Raw genomic sequence first — 14,398 nt, forward strand, 5'->3', positions numbered from 1 at the left:
TTTTGAACTGTAGTGTTGAAGAAGACTCTGGAGAGTCCCTTGGACTGCAAGGAGATCCAACCAGTCCATCCTAAAGGAGATCAGTCCTGGGTGTTCATTGGAAGGACTGATGCTGAAGCTGAAACTCCAATACTTTGGACACCTGATGCAAAGAGCTGACTCATTTGAAAAGACCCTGATGCTGGGAAAGACTGAAGGTAGGAGACGGGGACGACAGAGGATGAGATGGTTGGATGGCATCACCGACTCAATGGACATGAGTTTGAGTGAACTCTGGGAGTTGGTGATGGACAGGGAAGCCTGGCGTGCTGCAGTCCATGGGGTCACAAAGAGTCGGACACAACTGAGCGACTGAACTGAATTGATGGATCTTTATATAAACTGTTTTGTCTAAAACTAAACTTTGACTTCTTTCTGAGATACAACAATAAATTTATAAAGTGAGCAGCATGAACTAGATTTTCTATTAAGGATTTTTTCAGCCTTTGAATCAATTTAATATATTTTTTCGAGGATCAGAAACCTTCAAAGATTTTTTAAAATAATGATAGTTTTTCATCCACATAAAGTAAGATCTGATTTTCAGGGTCAACCTTCCCAGAGTACCCTAGGATTTATAGATAAAATAAGTTCCAGTCAGAGAATAGAAATACAGATTCCTGGCTTCACACTGTTATTTGGACAACTTAGTTTACCTCTTTTGGTCCCAATATCTATAAATTTGGGATACCATAGGATCAACAGTTCTATATTAAGACTCATTCTCCCCATTTTAAATTGGACTGGAGAGGAGCAGAAAAGTGTGAGACAGTGCCACAGATCAGCTTCTGAAGCCACAGAAAAGAAAAACAAGAACTTCACCTTGACACCAGTCTAGATTTCCTATTACAGCAAGCCTTCTGCTTAGCAACTGCCAACATCTGTAGTATATCTCAGCTCACGCTTGCTGCATGGTTAAAGGCTGTTTGAAAGTATCCTAGCAACATCACCCGTGTGTCCCCCCCCCACACACACACTCAAACCCTGGTAAGGAGCATAGCAGGACACACCGCGGGCAGGAATACTCTGTGACTGGCTGTGATCTAGCCCTCTGAGGTGACACAGTGTTGTGACAACAAGCAGAGACAAGGAGAGAAAACAGTTCACTACACCAAATGAATGGTTCAGGTTGAAAGGAATCTTTGCTATAACGACCTACGAACAAAAGAAGATAAAACGTCAAAGCATTATAAGCGGCACTCTCACTCCCTCTTGAACGGAGGAGGTGCAGACAAAAACCATTCCTCTCAGTTATTTTTAATGCTGTGGGTTCCACTTTAGGAGAAAAGCAAGTTCATTCCCTGGGAAGCAGCAGCCCAGGAGGTAGTAACTTGAAGACCATCCCCTTTATGGCCACAGACCCTGTTAATAAGCCGTTGGCCAGATTTTAACACTCCTGCCTTGAGTGTCTATCTGGACAGATGCCATGTCCACTTCCTGGTCAAGCTGAAGGAACCCCCACCCGAGGGAGCAGGACACAGGCTGGTATCTTCTCACGGTCTATAAAATACATACGTTACCACAGCCAGAGGCAGCAGCCCCATCTTGTTCCCACACTGACAGAATCGGCCTACACAGGGAGCAAAGCCCTCAAGGCATTCTTTGTTCTCCCGTGAATTATGAAGTGATTGGGGAACAATCTTCCCTGAAATGAACTTAGGCAGAAGACTCAAACACCTAAGTGTGCCACCAGCTTTCATCTATATTAGAACAAGCTTGCCACAGTAAAAAGAGCCCCATGGATTAAATAGTCACAGTGTCAGTAAAGGAGAAAGTCTGAAATATTAACTGATGCTTCATTCTAATTTTAATTTTTTAGCATAAAATGCCTCAATATTAAATATTCATTATCAGGAAAAAAACAAGTTTTGACTCTAGGTAGGGACTCTGTCCATGGGGACTCTAGGTTATTTTAAAAATCCTATACCTTACATTCAAATAAAAATTCTATACCTTGCATTCTACAAGATACAGACTTTTTAAAACTCAAAAGAGGAGATATGGTTTTCCACCTACTGACAAAAGTTGCTAAGTTATTTTCATATAGGGTATCCATAAAGTTTAAGTTTTATGTTCATAGGGTTACATAGATTTAAGGAATCAGACTCTAAGAATCTTCGTCCTTTCTGTAAGAGCTGCCCTCTAGTGGATCCGGGGCAGTAGCACACCCAGTGACAAGTACCTGAGAATTGGCAGCTTTCTCCGGAACTGGAAGGATGGCGGATTTTGCTTCCTGGAGAATTCTGGGCACGCCATAGAAACTTCCGCCAACGAGCATCAGGGTCACCAGCTGTAAGGTGCAATTCGAGCCCAGGGGTAGGAAGACCTATAAACAAACAGTGTAAGTGACCTTTATTAGCAAAATATAATTTTCAAAAAAAAATACCGACATTTGAAGTGTGTCATTAGCACTTGCCTCACTGAGTATCAATTTCATCAATATATGTCCTTTCCCCCACATTATAAAACAAAGGCCCATGATGAAGACTTTTAGGCTAAGAGTGAAACTCATATATTATTAAAAAAAAATACCGCAAATTTTCAAAATCACCATGCATGCCTGTGTGTGCTGTGCTTAGTTGCTCAGCCATGTCCAACTCTTTGCAACCTCATGGACTGTAGCCCTCCAGGCTCCTCTGTCCATGGGGATTCTCCAGGCAAAAATACTGGAGTGGGTTGCCATGCCCTCCTCCAGGGGACCTTGCCAACCCAGGAATCGAACCCAGGTCTCCTGCATTGTGGTCAGATTCTTTACCAGCTGAGCCACCAAGGAAGCCCAAGAATACTGCAGTGGTAGCCTATCCCTTCTCCAGGGGATCTTCCTGACCCAGGAATTCAATCAGAGTCTCCTGCACTGCAGAAGGATTCTTTACCAGCTGAGCTACCAGGGAAGCCTGGAAGACCTGAAGAATGACGAGAATCCCAGGAGTCTCAGTGATAGAATTACATGTTCCAGGAATGGAGGGAGCACCGTGGTGAAAAGTGTCAGCTCCTAAAAGCAGCAAAACTCACTTTCTCCTTATTCACTGGGTAGGAACGAATAACTCTAATGACATTTACTCAAAACAGATAATGATTTAGGTGCACTGATTATCCGAATATTTTGGACAAGTAAAAACTCCTAACACCATATATTAAACTACCAATTTTCCAAGTTTTAGGATCCAACAAAATAGGGAAATCCTGAATTTAAAAACTTGTATTACTTTACAGTGAAGGAAATGGCAACCCACTCCAGTATTCTTGCCTGGAGAATCCCATGGACAGAGGAGACTGGCGGGGTATGGTCCACAGGATTGCAAGAGTCAGACACGACTTAGCAACTAAACCACCACCACCAATACTTTACAGAGATTTCTTTTTAGCACTTACGTTTGTCCATAGAAACCTTGCTAATGATAATGGATAAGCTGCCATAACCTGGAATATTACTAACGACTCTATACATTTTTACTGGATATAAAAATAACCATTTCTGCGAAGTCTGTTCTTCTTTTAAGTGTAACGTACTTAAACACATATCAAACCACCCAAATGTGTAAAATATGTACTATGGTGGTTTCAAACGTGCAACATGAGGGGAACAGATGTTTTACTCGTTCGATCAGTCTTCATTGTTTCAAAATGACATTGACTGAACATGAAGCACAGATCAAGGGCTGAGGAAACAGACATACATCAGTCTCCTGACTTCAGTCATGTGCCTCCCTCCTCTCCTTGAAGGAGTGCCCCCTCCCCGTGCGGCTCGCTGGCTGGGCAGCTAAGCAATATTTGTCCCCATATCCTAAAAAATGAAGGGCCAGGTATCAGCTCAAAGCACCCAGGCATTTGTACCTTGCCACCCAGCTCCGTTCACGGGCCCATCCTGCCCAGGACTCATGTGGCATGGCAGGACCCCAGCGTGCGGTAATAAAACATTAAAGTTTGAACAGGAGTCAACGGCACGATTGGGGAAATGGTGGTTTGCCTACAGAAGGAAAGCAGGGTGACTAACTTGAAAAGGAACTTGAAGGTTTTTAGGAGTCGAGCATGTCCTGTTATGCCCTCTCATGTCCCTGGACCCAGGATGGCATCACAGAACCACTCTACATATTGCCCATCCTTCTTGATGGCTTTTGGCACGAACAGAATTTACTCCCCCGTAATATCCTGTGTGCATCTTGAATACTGCCTGCTCACTCACTTTTATAAGTGCTGTTAAAGGGCCTTCTCCTGTACAGACAGGGAGCAGTGTGACGACACGGATTATATCCCATGATCATTGTGTCTGCGGTGCTTCTTACAAACGCTGACCCATGGTAAGTGCCCCGTCAATACTTGAATAAATGACAATAATGAATATAATCTTATCTTGCATTCTAAGCTCTCTTAAACATAGGTTTCTTTAGTGTGCCAGTGATTCTTACGGTCACTTCATCTAAGAAGCCTGTCGTTAACCCTGCGAACCAGATGGTGAACTGTTCACTCTCTGACCCTCATGCTAAACCAGCATCAAGAGTCTTCCAGTTTCCAGAACCTAAAGGAAGCTCACTCTGTTCCAACACCCACGTGAAGGTCCTTCTCTGTGGCTGACCCAGCTGAAATCCTAACATTTATCAGGAGGGTGCAGCAGGGACAATTGTATGTAACTTGTAACTAACATCCCAAGCTTCAAGAGCACGCGGGGTGTGAGGCGGGAAAGGGACCACTGGGAAAATCCTCCCCTCACTTTAGCACGCGTCACACTTGGCCCCAAAGGGTCACCTTGGAGATGAACGCACACAGCAACACCTAATCATCCATGAGTAGCCTACACCACACATCCCAGAATGCAAGAGACAGAAGGAACCCGTGAAAATTTAATCATATTAATCAAAGATGTTAAAGCATGCCAGTAAGAGGAAGCTTTCATGTATGTGCAAGCTAGTAACTTTTGCTACTCTTTATCGAAAATAGAAATCGTAAAAATAATTAATGTAGGTTCAGAGCAGATACGAAGAGATCCATAGATACCTCAAACAGGTATTAGGAAAGTTAAGTATCTTTATAAACTGTACCATTAAGCGTTCAAAATGAAAGGAAAAGAGGATGATCATCCTTCAAAATGTCTCAGGTAACACAAGAGATAATCCAAAAGCTAGGCAGATCAAGGATCTTACTACCTGTGACACATATATATATGATATATATTTCAGCTTTCTTATATACAGTCTGAGAGTAATTTGTATTATCCACATTGTAAAAGAATAGCGTAACCTTCACCGTGGCATGCCTTATTGCCCAAATAAATCTTACTACAAAAAATACACAGCTATTCCTAGAAAAGTTAAAGGAAGACCTCCTAGGGCTTATTAACAGAGATTTAAACTTGAGTGTGTTCAGAAGCTGATACTGTGCAGATAGGAATGGGAAAATGTTTCAAGTACATAATTAAAGCACACTGTATTTTTTTAAACTCTTCTAATTTGTAAATGAGACTCAATACAATAATATTCTGATTGCCTTAATCCATCTCTCATTTTCCCAGCTCTGCCTTGTTTATTCCAGTATTGAGAACTTGGGGATATAGGAGAATGAAATAAAAAATTGATAACAACAAAGCCATGTCATTGAGTCAATTTCTTAAACAACTTCAGGGATGTAGGAATAACCATGGATCCCAGGGCTCACTAAGAAGCCTCCATTTTCCCAGCTGATTAAACAGCAAAAGTAAAAAAGTCAAACACACAAAAGATCAAAAGGCTGTATGCTGCTGCTGCTGCTAAGTCTCTTCAGTCATGTCCGAATCTGTGTGACCCCATAAGATGGCAGCCCACCAGGCTTCCCCACCCCTGGGATTCTCCAGGCAAGAACACTGGAGTTGGTTGCCATTTCCTTCTCCAATGCATGAAAGTGAAAAGTGAAAGTGAAGCTACTCAGTTGTGTCCGACTCTTAGCGACCCCATGGACTGCAGCCTACCAGGCTCCTCCATCCATGGGATTTTCCAGGCAAGAGTACTGGAGTCGGGTGCCATTGCCTTCTCTAAAAAGGCTGTATCAGTTCAGTTCAGTCGTTCAGTCATGTCCGACTCTTTGCAACCCCATGAATCACAGCACGCCAGGCCTCCCTGTCCATCACCAACTCCCGGAGTTCACCCAAACTCATGTCCATCGAGTCGGTGATGCCATCCAGCCATTTCATTCTCTGTCGTCCCCGTCTCCTCCCACCCCCAATCCCTCCCAGCATCAAAGTCTTTTCCAGTGAGTCAACTCTTCGCATGAGGTGGCCAAAGTATTGGAGTTTCAGCTTCAGCATCAGTATAGTAGGTACCAATTAGTATAATGTCAAAAGGCAGCCTATTTTCTATGGATCATAGGCTTAAATGAAACTAAGGTCATCCATTACTGAGAAGGCTGAACTCAGTGGACTATCAACAGGAAGTTCTTTCTTTTCTCTCCTCTTACTGCTTTGTAGGGTTTCTTTGCACTTTCCTTTGACAATGTTGTGTGTAGATCTCAAAGCTTCCTGTCATTTTTTATGAAGGTAAAGGTCAGATCCATACCAGTAAAAACTTTCATCTCCCACTCCGCTAAAGCTCCGCTATTTATCCCAGTTCTTGCTCAATCCATAGTTGAAGACAGGAAAGGGATCACCGCATGACTTTTCAGTACTTCTCCAGCCCTTCTTGGACCTTTCCATCAATCTTCAGGCACCTCTGGAGCAGGTGGGGAGTTGCTTTGAGGAAGAATGACAAAGGTCTTGCCTCACTTCTGTAGTCCTTTCTTGAATAACACTGGCAGGCACCCAAACGTTTCACCTTTCATGGAATCCATTTGTATGTTCATCAAAGACTTCAGAATTCAGCTCATCGCCATTCCACCAACGTGCACTCTTCCGATGACCTTTTTTACTGTCTCCTAACTTCACAATCCACCTCATACCATTCTCAAGACAACTCCAATTTGGTTACCCTCTGGCACGGACTTTCATGCCATGAAATAGCAATCCCCACTGCCGCAATGCATCCCACGTGTGAAATAAATGAACTCCTCTCCATGCATATGGAACAACATTAGGTATCCTCTTGGAAGGATTAAGACAAACAGTCCTTCAAATCACTTTCTGTGGCTCAGAGTGAGAAAGATTGCTGGGTACCCACTCGGCTCCTGCCACTCTCACCTGATATGTTGGCAGAATAGTCTGCTGTCCTCTCTCCTCATTAACATGAAAACCCACAGCCGACTTCCTGGGTGGCAGATTTTCAAGGAGAGAAAAGCAGATACCACGGAGCCCCACCACACCCAGGACACACACATCTGCCTCTCACTGCACTGCTCTTCGGTAAGAGCACAAGTGTTTGTCGCTCAGTCGTGTCCGACACTTTGGGACCCCATGGAACTGTAGCCCACCAGGCTCCTCTGTCCATGGGATTCTCCAGGCAAGCATACTGGAGTGGGTTGCCATTTCCTTCTCCAGATAGGAACACAAGGAAGCCTACAAATATCTCCCCCTCAGTAAGCATCTAGTGTGTACATGTGTGTGTAATGTGAGTGTGTGCAGCACTCGGAACAATTCCTGGAATTCTGAAGAACTAAATAACTGCCTTCTACTATCTAGACAAAAATATTTTATCTCCAGGAAGGAACAGATACTTATTTACTTATAATCTGCAAATACCTCAGTATATGTATTACCCAAAAATTACCATGCATTTTCTAAGGCATTTTCCATGCTTCCATTTAAATATCTAAATCAGATTTTAAACTGATCATGAGATTAACAAAGGTTTTCTTGAAGGAGTCTTTCGGAATGACTGGGAAAAGGACAGAGATGCTACAAACCTGACTCTGGATGGGCACTGAGTCCACTTGGTATCTGGCACCATCTCTGACCACCAACTGCCTCTCTGCATTTTCTGTAACGACAGACTGCTCCTTAGAGTTAGATGATATTCGATATCTAACAGCCACGTCTCCAAATGTGCCCGCAAGCCGGGTTACATTAATTTGGATGAATCTACGGAGGTTCTGCCCGATAAGTATGGACTGGTGATCTGAATACAGGGCAAATATTCCATGTGGGTCGTCATTTGCAGAAACAGAGAACCGAATGACACATTTTTCTGTATCCAGTTTTGCTCCTCCCTTTACTGAAACAAGCCGGAGTGCATACACTTCCTCTATCTCAGGAATATCATCTGGCAGCAAATGAACATCAAAGCTGGCTTCACTTTCTCCGTCAGCAATGGTGAAAATTCCTTTTGTAGAAAGAAAGTCTCCAGTAATATCAAACTCACTACTTAATTCCCAGTAAACCTAAAGCAAAAGAAAGAAAACCAACGAAGTTATATGACGCAGTGTATGTAATCAAAATCCTTTAAATTCGTTTACCTCAATTATATATGAAAAGCTTGCCTATATAAGTGTGCATTAATATATTCAAATTTAAAGTTTCCAAGTTATCGCTACTTAAGTAATTCAGAAACTGTCTTAGCTCTTTCAGGCTATTATATGCCATTTGTAGGACAGAATGACAAAATCTCATTTCACCTGCTTCTAAATTAATAACATAATTTGAAAAGATAAAGAGAAACAAGTTAACTTTAAAATACCATACCAGTTCCACAAGTGTATTCAACAGTGAACCAAGGCCATATTTGAGGGTAAAACATAAGCAGATAATCTGATATTCACATTGGAATTTGTTTCTGTTTGTTTTTAATAAAAAGAGAATATCTAAGATTTTAAAAATCAAGAATTTCTCCCCAAAAAACTCTAAAAAGTAATTTTCCCAAAGTTTTTTACCTCCATAAAGTTTCAGCTGAAGAAAAGTAACAATCTCAAATACAGGAAAAAAGCTAAGTGTATAGAGAGATTTCACAAAATAAATTTAGCTAGCAAACAGATAAACTTGATCTGTTCAATGAATATCTTGATAATTTAAAAGGGTATCTCAATGATATCAAGAATAAAGAATATATTAAGCAATTTGTAAAAATCATGGATAGTCCTGTTAAGCAGAAAAAGCTTCACATTACAGCAAACAAGAAATTACAAAATAGTTCAATCATATTCTTTGTGATTAAATATGAGAAAGCTCTTTTTAACCTAACTGCAACTGAATATTTAAAGAGACAGCCAGAGGTTGGTGCCGGCGAGACAGCCCAAAGGGGCCTCGGTGAACCTTCTCAGCATGTGTGAAAATTCATGTCACTTCAGTTTATCAAAAATTCTAATTCTCCAGAACACGTGGTTTCTCTGTTCTTCTCAACCACAACCGTCAGGCAAACGACTACACTGCTTAAAAATTCAAAGAAAAACGGTACCATGATCTCTCCTGAAACACCCTTGATTCTTCTGACAAAGAAGGTAATGATCAGGGGCCCTTCCAGCACGGATGGCTCCAAGTAGGTCTCCTCAGACAAAGACTCGGGCGCAAACTGGATCACTCCATTAGGATCACCGAACTTCTCTATCTAGAAACAGAGCAGAGCGAAGACATGTGTGGCAACTATGGATGAAATCACAGAGTCCAGGGTGCCAGCACCCTGACTGTCCTGTACGTACAAGACAATCTGAGGGAGTGAAAGGAACACAATAATGGCCAAAGCAAGAAGGTTCTTACTCCCCAAGGATAATGGGAATAAGTATTCAGAAAATGACAATTTGTAGAACCTCAAAAGGATAGAACTTCAAAGCCTGAATTAGCCTTACTCACCTCATGCTCGCTTCATTTAACCAGTTAAGTTTGGCCAACCTCTTTCTACTGGTTATGATGCATTTATATTGATAATATGGAGAGAGGTAATGGCCGTGTGATGGTTAATTTTATGTGTCAGCCTGACTAGGCTAAAGCATCCAACCGTTTGCTCAAATGCTATCCAGATGTTGCTGTAATGATATTTTGTAGATGTGGTTAAAACTGACAACCAGCTGACGAAGTCAATAAAACTATTCTCAATAATGTGGATGGACCTCATCCAATGAGATGAAAGCTTTAAAGAGCAAACACTGAGGCTTCCTGGAGAAAAAGGAATTCTGCCTCAAGACCACAATTTAGGAATCCTGCTTGCACTTCCCACCTGCTGGCCTGCGCCACAAAATTCAGACTCAAGAGGCAACTTCAGTTCGTTCCTGAGCTTCCTGCCTGCCTTATGGATTCTGCGTTACGGATTCCTTCCACCTGTTTTATGCACTCTGACTTGCCAGCCCCCATAGTCATGGGATAGAATTCCTCACAAAATGTCTCTTTCTTCATATCTGTTTCCCAGCATTAACAGTTCCACAGACCCCACATAAAAGAGGCTTTGCCAAACTTAGAAAAAGGTGCATCTCTCTTTTTTTCGGTAACCTTGGTCTCCAGGACTTTCTGCCCCAATGGACTAGGTGAGTCATACCAAATAAGTTGTATCTGGACCTGACTCACACCATCGCTGTACTGACTGAAAAAATACCATTCTTCCTTTCAACAGTCTGACTTGTGACTACCTGTGAACTCTGACGCCCTTTAATGGCAAAGATATCCAATGTTTATGATGCAACAAATGCCTCCTCTCGAAAAGTGCCAAATTTCCCCAAAGCATCAAATTTTCTCAAAAAGTGTAAAATAACTATTTCTTAGTATCTTAAAGAATTATCAATAATCAGGCTACGTAATAAACTAATGCAACAACCAGAACATCTGACCCACAGGAATTACTATGACTTCATTGGGTTTTATAACTTTGAATTCATCATAAGCCCATAGAGTTTCAACAAATATAAGCACATTTTCTGAAAGATCCTTTAAAACCGAAATTCTGTGGGAAAAATAAAGTCAGACTTACTGTTAATGTAACAGCTTTAGCTGTGGAGTCTAATTGAGCTTCTCCTCTCACAAGTTTAAGTTTAATAATGAAAGTCTTTTCAATTTCAATGTCATCATGTGGATAGATTACCAGAATGATGCTTCTCACTCCACCTTCCCCATCTCCAAAAGAGAAGGACCCGCTCACCGGGTCTGCGATGTCTCGGTTCTGTGATGGTAAGGTTTCCTGAGAATTGGGTCCTACTATCTCCCAGTTCACCTGCAGGGTGTTTATTTTTTAAAGAAAACAATCAGCTTTAAACAAAGAATTACTCTGTAGGATATGCAGTAGTAAAAATATACACATACATGTGAAAGTTATTCTAGAATATTTCCCACAAAGTCCTATGTTATCAACTCATGTTGTTTAAAATAATCTTTACAGACATAAACTATGTAATCTATAGAATATCCGTTTTCATGAACAACAATGTCTAATAAGTAACAAAAAATCTGAATACCTGGTCATTTTTCATCATCACAGGATACCAAAAATACAAAAGTACATACTCTAAACATATATATATGAGTAATAAAAACTTTTTAGGGCTTTCCAGGTGGCTCAAGTAGTAAAGAATCTGCCTGCCAAAGCAGGAGACCCAGGTTCAAACCCTGGGTCGGGAAGATCCCCTGGAGGAGGAAATGGCAACCCACTCCAGAACTCTTGCCTGGAGAATCCCATGGACAGAGAAGCCTGGCGGGCTACAGTCCACGGGGTCACAGAATCAGACAAGACTGAGCAAATGAGCACACATGCAAACTCTGATAAATACAAGTACAAACTGTCTTGCTAGTGCACAGGTTCTGTTCATCAAAACCTGTCTGAATCATGTGAAAAGTCTGTTGGGTATGCAGCAACAAGTACACTTAAATAAATTCCTACTATAAGAGGAACAGAAATGGTCAGAGTTATAAGAAACGGAATTTTTATGTTGCAACAAAGGCATCACCTAAAGTTTCTGTAATTTAAAATTATATACTTTTCACATCCACTTGTCTTTGCTTCTTTCATCTTTGACTGGCGTGAGACATAGCTGATCACTTCTTTCTCTGGAAACACTGCGTCCCATCTTCCTTGGCTTACGTGATACTTATATGGCACAAGTCGTCCTAATTTTCCTTCCCTGCATCTCAGTCTTCTTGCTTGGTTATCCCTCCTCAAATCAATAAATGCTGGGAGCCCAGGACTTGGGTCTGTATCTTTTCCATCCCTGTTTACACTCCTCGGGCCTCAGAGTTTCAAATGCCTCCAAGTGTGTCACCATCTTTCAGATCAGTGTTTGCAGCCCTGACCTCTCCCTAGCCCATACCTGCACATCCCCCTGCCTTCCTGATCCTTGCACTGGGGTGTCCTGCCGCTGTCTCAAATCAACAAAGCCAAATCTTACCTTTCCCCAAGCTTCCACATCTTAACAAACAGCACTACAATGTAACCAATTGCTTGTTTAAAAGTTCTAGCAGTTATCCTTTACTCCTCTCTGTCCCTCAGCCCTCCTATGTTTTTCCTACAAAATATACTCAACCTCTGTTCACGCCTGGCCATCTCTACCTCTCTCCCTATCTGAGCCACTGTTAGCTCTGCTGTGGGCTCTGGAGGGCGACACCCTTCTCATTCCCCTCCCTGCTCCTACTCTGGCTTTTGGACACCCTACTTCCTTCTCGGCGGTTCTAAGTGAGCCGACCACCCCGTGACATTGATATCATTTCTTTGCTTAAAACTCTCTAATGGTGTCCTGCTGGCACTTCGACTCATCTTCAATCTGATTTAGAAAGTTCTCTGGGGTCAAACACCTACAGACTCCAGTGATCTAACTTGGGCTGTTATCCCTTCGTTTCCTAGCCCACCCACCGGGTGGACCTCTTCGCACTTCAAGGATACAGGTCTGTAGATCTGCACTCTCATTCCTCTGCCCAAACGCTCAGCCCCCTATGATTACATGAGCACCTCTTTCAGCTTAAATATCACACCCTTACCATCCAATCAAGGGTAGCCAGCAGGAAACAATATGTTACTAGACAACCAATGGATCACTGAAAAAATCAAAGAGGAAAAAAAAAAAGAGAAACAAATGACAACAAAAACACAGTGATCCAAAATCTGTGGGACGCAGCAAAAGCAGTTCTAAGATGGAAGTTTATAGCAATTTGTTTGCTTATTGTTTGAAACTTCTAAGAGAACAGGGACGAACTGCATCCTTCTAACCTGTGCCTTCTCAGGGATTATGACAGGGTCTGGCACATGGAAAGCACTCAACAAATATATTTGCTGACGGAATGAGTTTTACCAGAATCCTTCATTTAACTGTTAACTTTCTCTCAAGAGTTCCCTGAAGGCAGCTGTATGCCTCATACATTTTTATGTATTTCACAGGATTTGAAAACTGCTTTACATCTACTTGGTAATTAATAAATACTATTGACTGTGAATAAATGAATATATTTGAGAAATAAGAAAATCCAACACCATATCTATCAATCAAAATTATTTTAAAAATCATGGGGAAAAAAATAACTCCACCTGAATCTCTCCCAAGAGTCCTCCGGTCCGCTCCAGCATCAAGGGTAAAATCATTGTGGAATTGGGATTAGGAACAGAAACTCTGCTTTGATTGAGAAATCTTACTACACCAGAAGGAGAGTCACTCTTGGCAATCGTGATTCTGCACACTAGGTGGCGCCCAAGGACCGCTCCACCAGTAGCTCCAATGAGCATAATTTCAATGGGCTCCTCAAATTCACTGCATAGCAAGAAGGAGCAATTCTGTGAGTCTAAACATAATAAAATGCTTCTAAAACCCAAATAACTAGTCATTTTCCAAATTGGTCATACATATTCAAGGCGCAGTAGTCACACACCAAGCGCTAAGGAGAGGGTGCTTAGCTAGAAGCGTGAAATGATCAACTTCAGTATTACATAACCTGCAAAAAATTTCCTTAATTCGTTAAACAATTAAAAAGAGGGGAAGAAAGTTTAATGAATTAAGGAAATGATTTGCAGGATGTGTCCACATTCTGACTATAGACTTTTCAATCTAGAAGAACAAAAATCAGTATTTCTTCTTCTATTTGAGAAGAAGTGATGCATAATCACCATGGCCTCTCACTCCCTTTTTCCCTACCCCAGCACCCCAGGCCCTAGAGTTCCTCACTCATTTCTCCATGGGCACAACTACAATCTAAAATTCTATTTTCAGTGCAAAACAGGTAAAGACTGGAACACAATACTCATGATTTACGTATGTGCATGTTACATACAAAAGAGCATTACCTTTCGTCGTCATCAATGATGGAAACGTTTATAAAACTTAAGTTCTGCCCATGCTGAAAGGTGACTGAACTACCATGCAGAACATAATCGACACCACCAGGGACCGCAGAGGAGCTCTGAGAGGCGAAATCAGCCGTCACACGGCCGTAAGTGCCGTGAAGCCTCTGCACGGGAATCATGATCGTCCCTATGTCTTCCTCCACTGGAACAGGAAGGTGCAATGAATTGGTGTGCGAGCCAAAGAAACTGACTTTAATATGGTTCCTTAGATCAAACATGACAATTAA

General features: G+C 41.8%; 1 protein-coding gene across 1 annotated transcript in view; it reads right to left on the reverse strand.

Annotated features, from left to right (window-relative positions):
- The window catches only part of ADGRV1 (adhesion G protein-coupled receptor V1), a 549,332-nt gene that overhangs the window by 345,047 nt on the left and 189,887 nt on the right, over positions 1-14,398 (reverse strand). The window contains exons 66-71 of the mRNA XM_088838471.1: positions 14,112-14,313; positions 13,362-13,581; positions 10,824-11,063; positions 9,324-9,473; positions 7,840-8,313; positions 2,222-2,365 (exon numbers count right to left, since the gene is read on the reverse strand). Of these exons, the coding sequence (XP_088694597.1) occupies positions 2,222-2,365; positions 7,840-8,313; positions 9,324-9,473; positions 10,824-11,063; positions 13,362-13,581; positions 14,112-14,313 (1,430 nt within the window). The remainder of the gene's footprint in view (positions 1-2,221; positions 2,366-7,839; positions 8,314-9,323; positions 9,474-10,823; positions 11,064-13,361; positions 13,582-14,111; positions 14,314-14,398) is intronic.

Source organism: Moschus berezovskii, chromosome 8 (genome assembly GCF_049115385.1).
Source record: "Moschus berezovskii isolate FMDL1 chromosome 8, NW_MosBer_1.0, whole genome shotgun sequence".
Lineage (NCBI taxonomy): Eukaryota > Metazoa > Chordata > Mammalia > Artiodactyla > Moschidae > Moschus > Moschus berezovskii.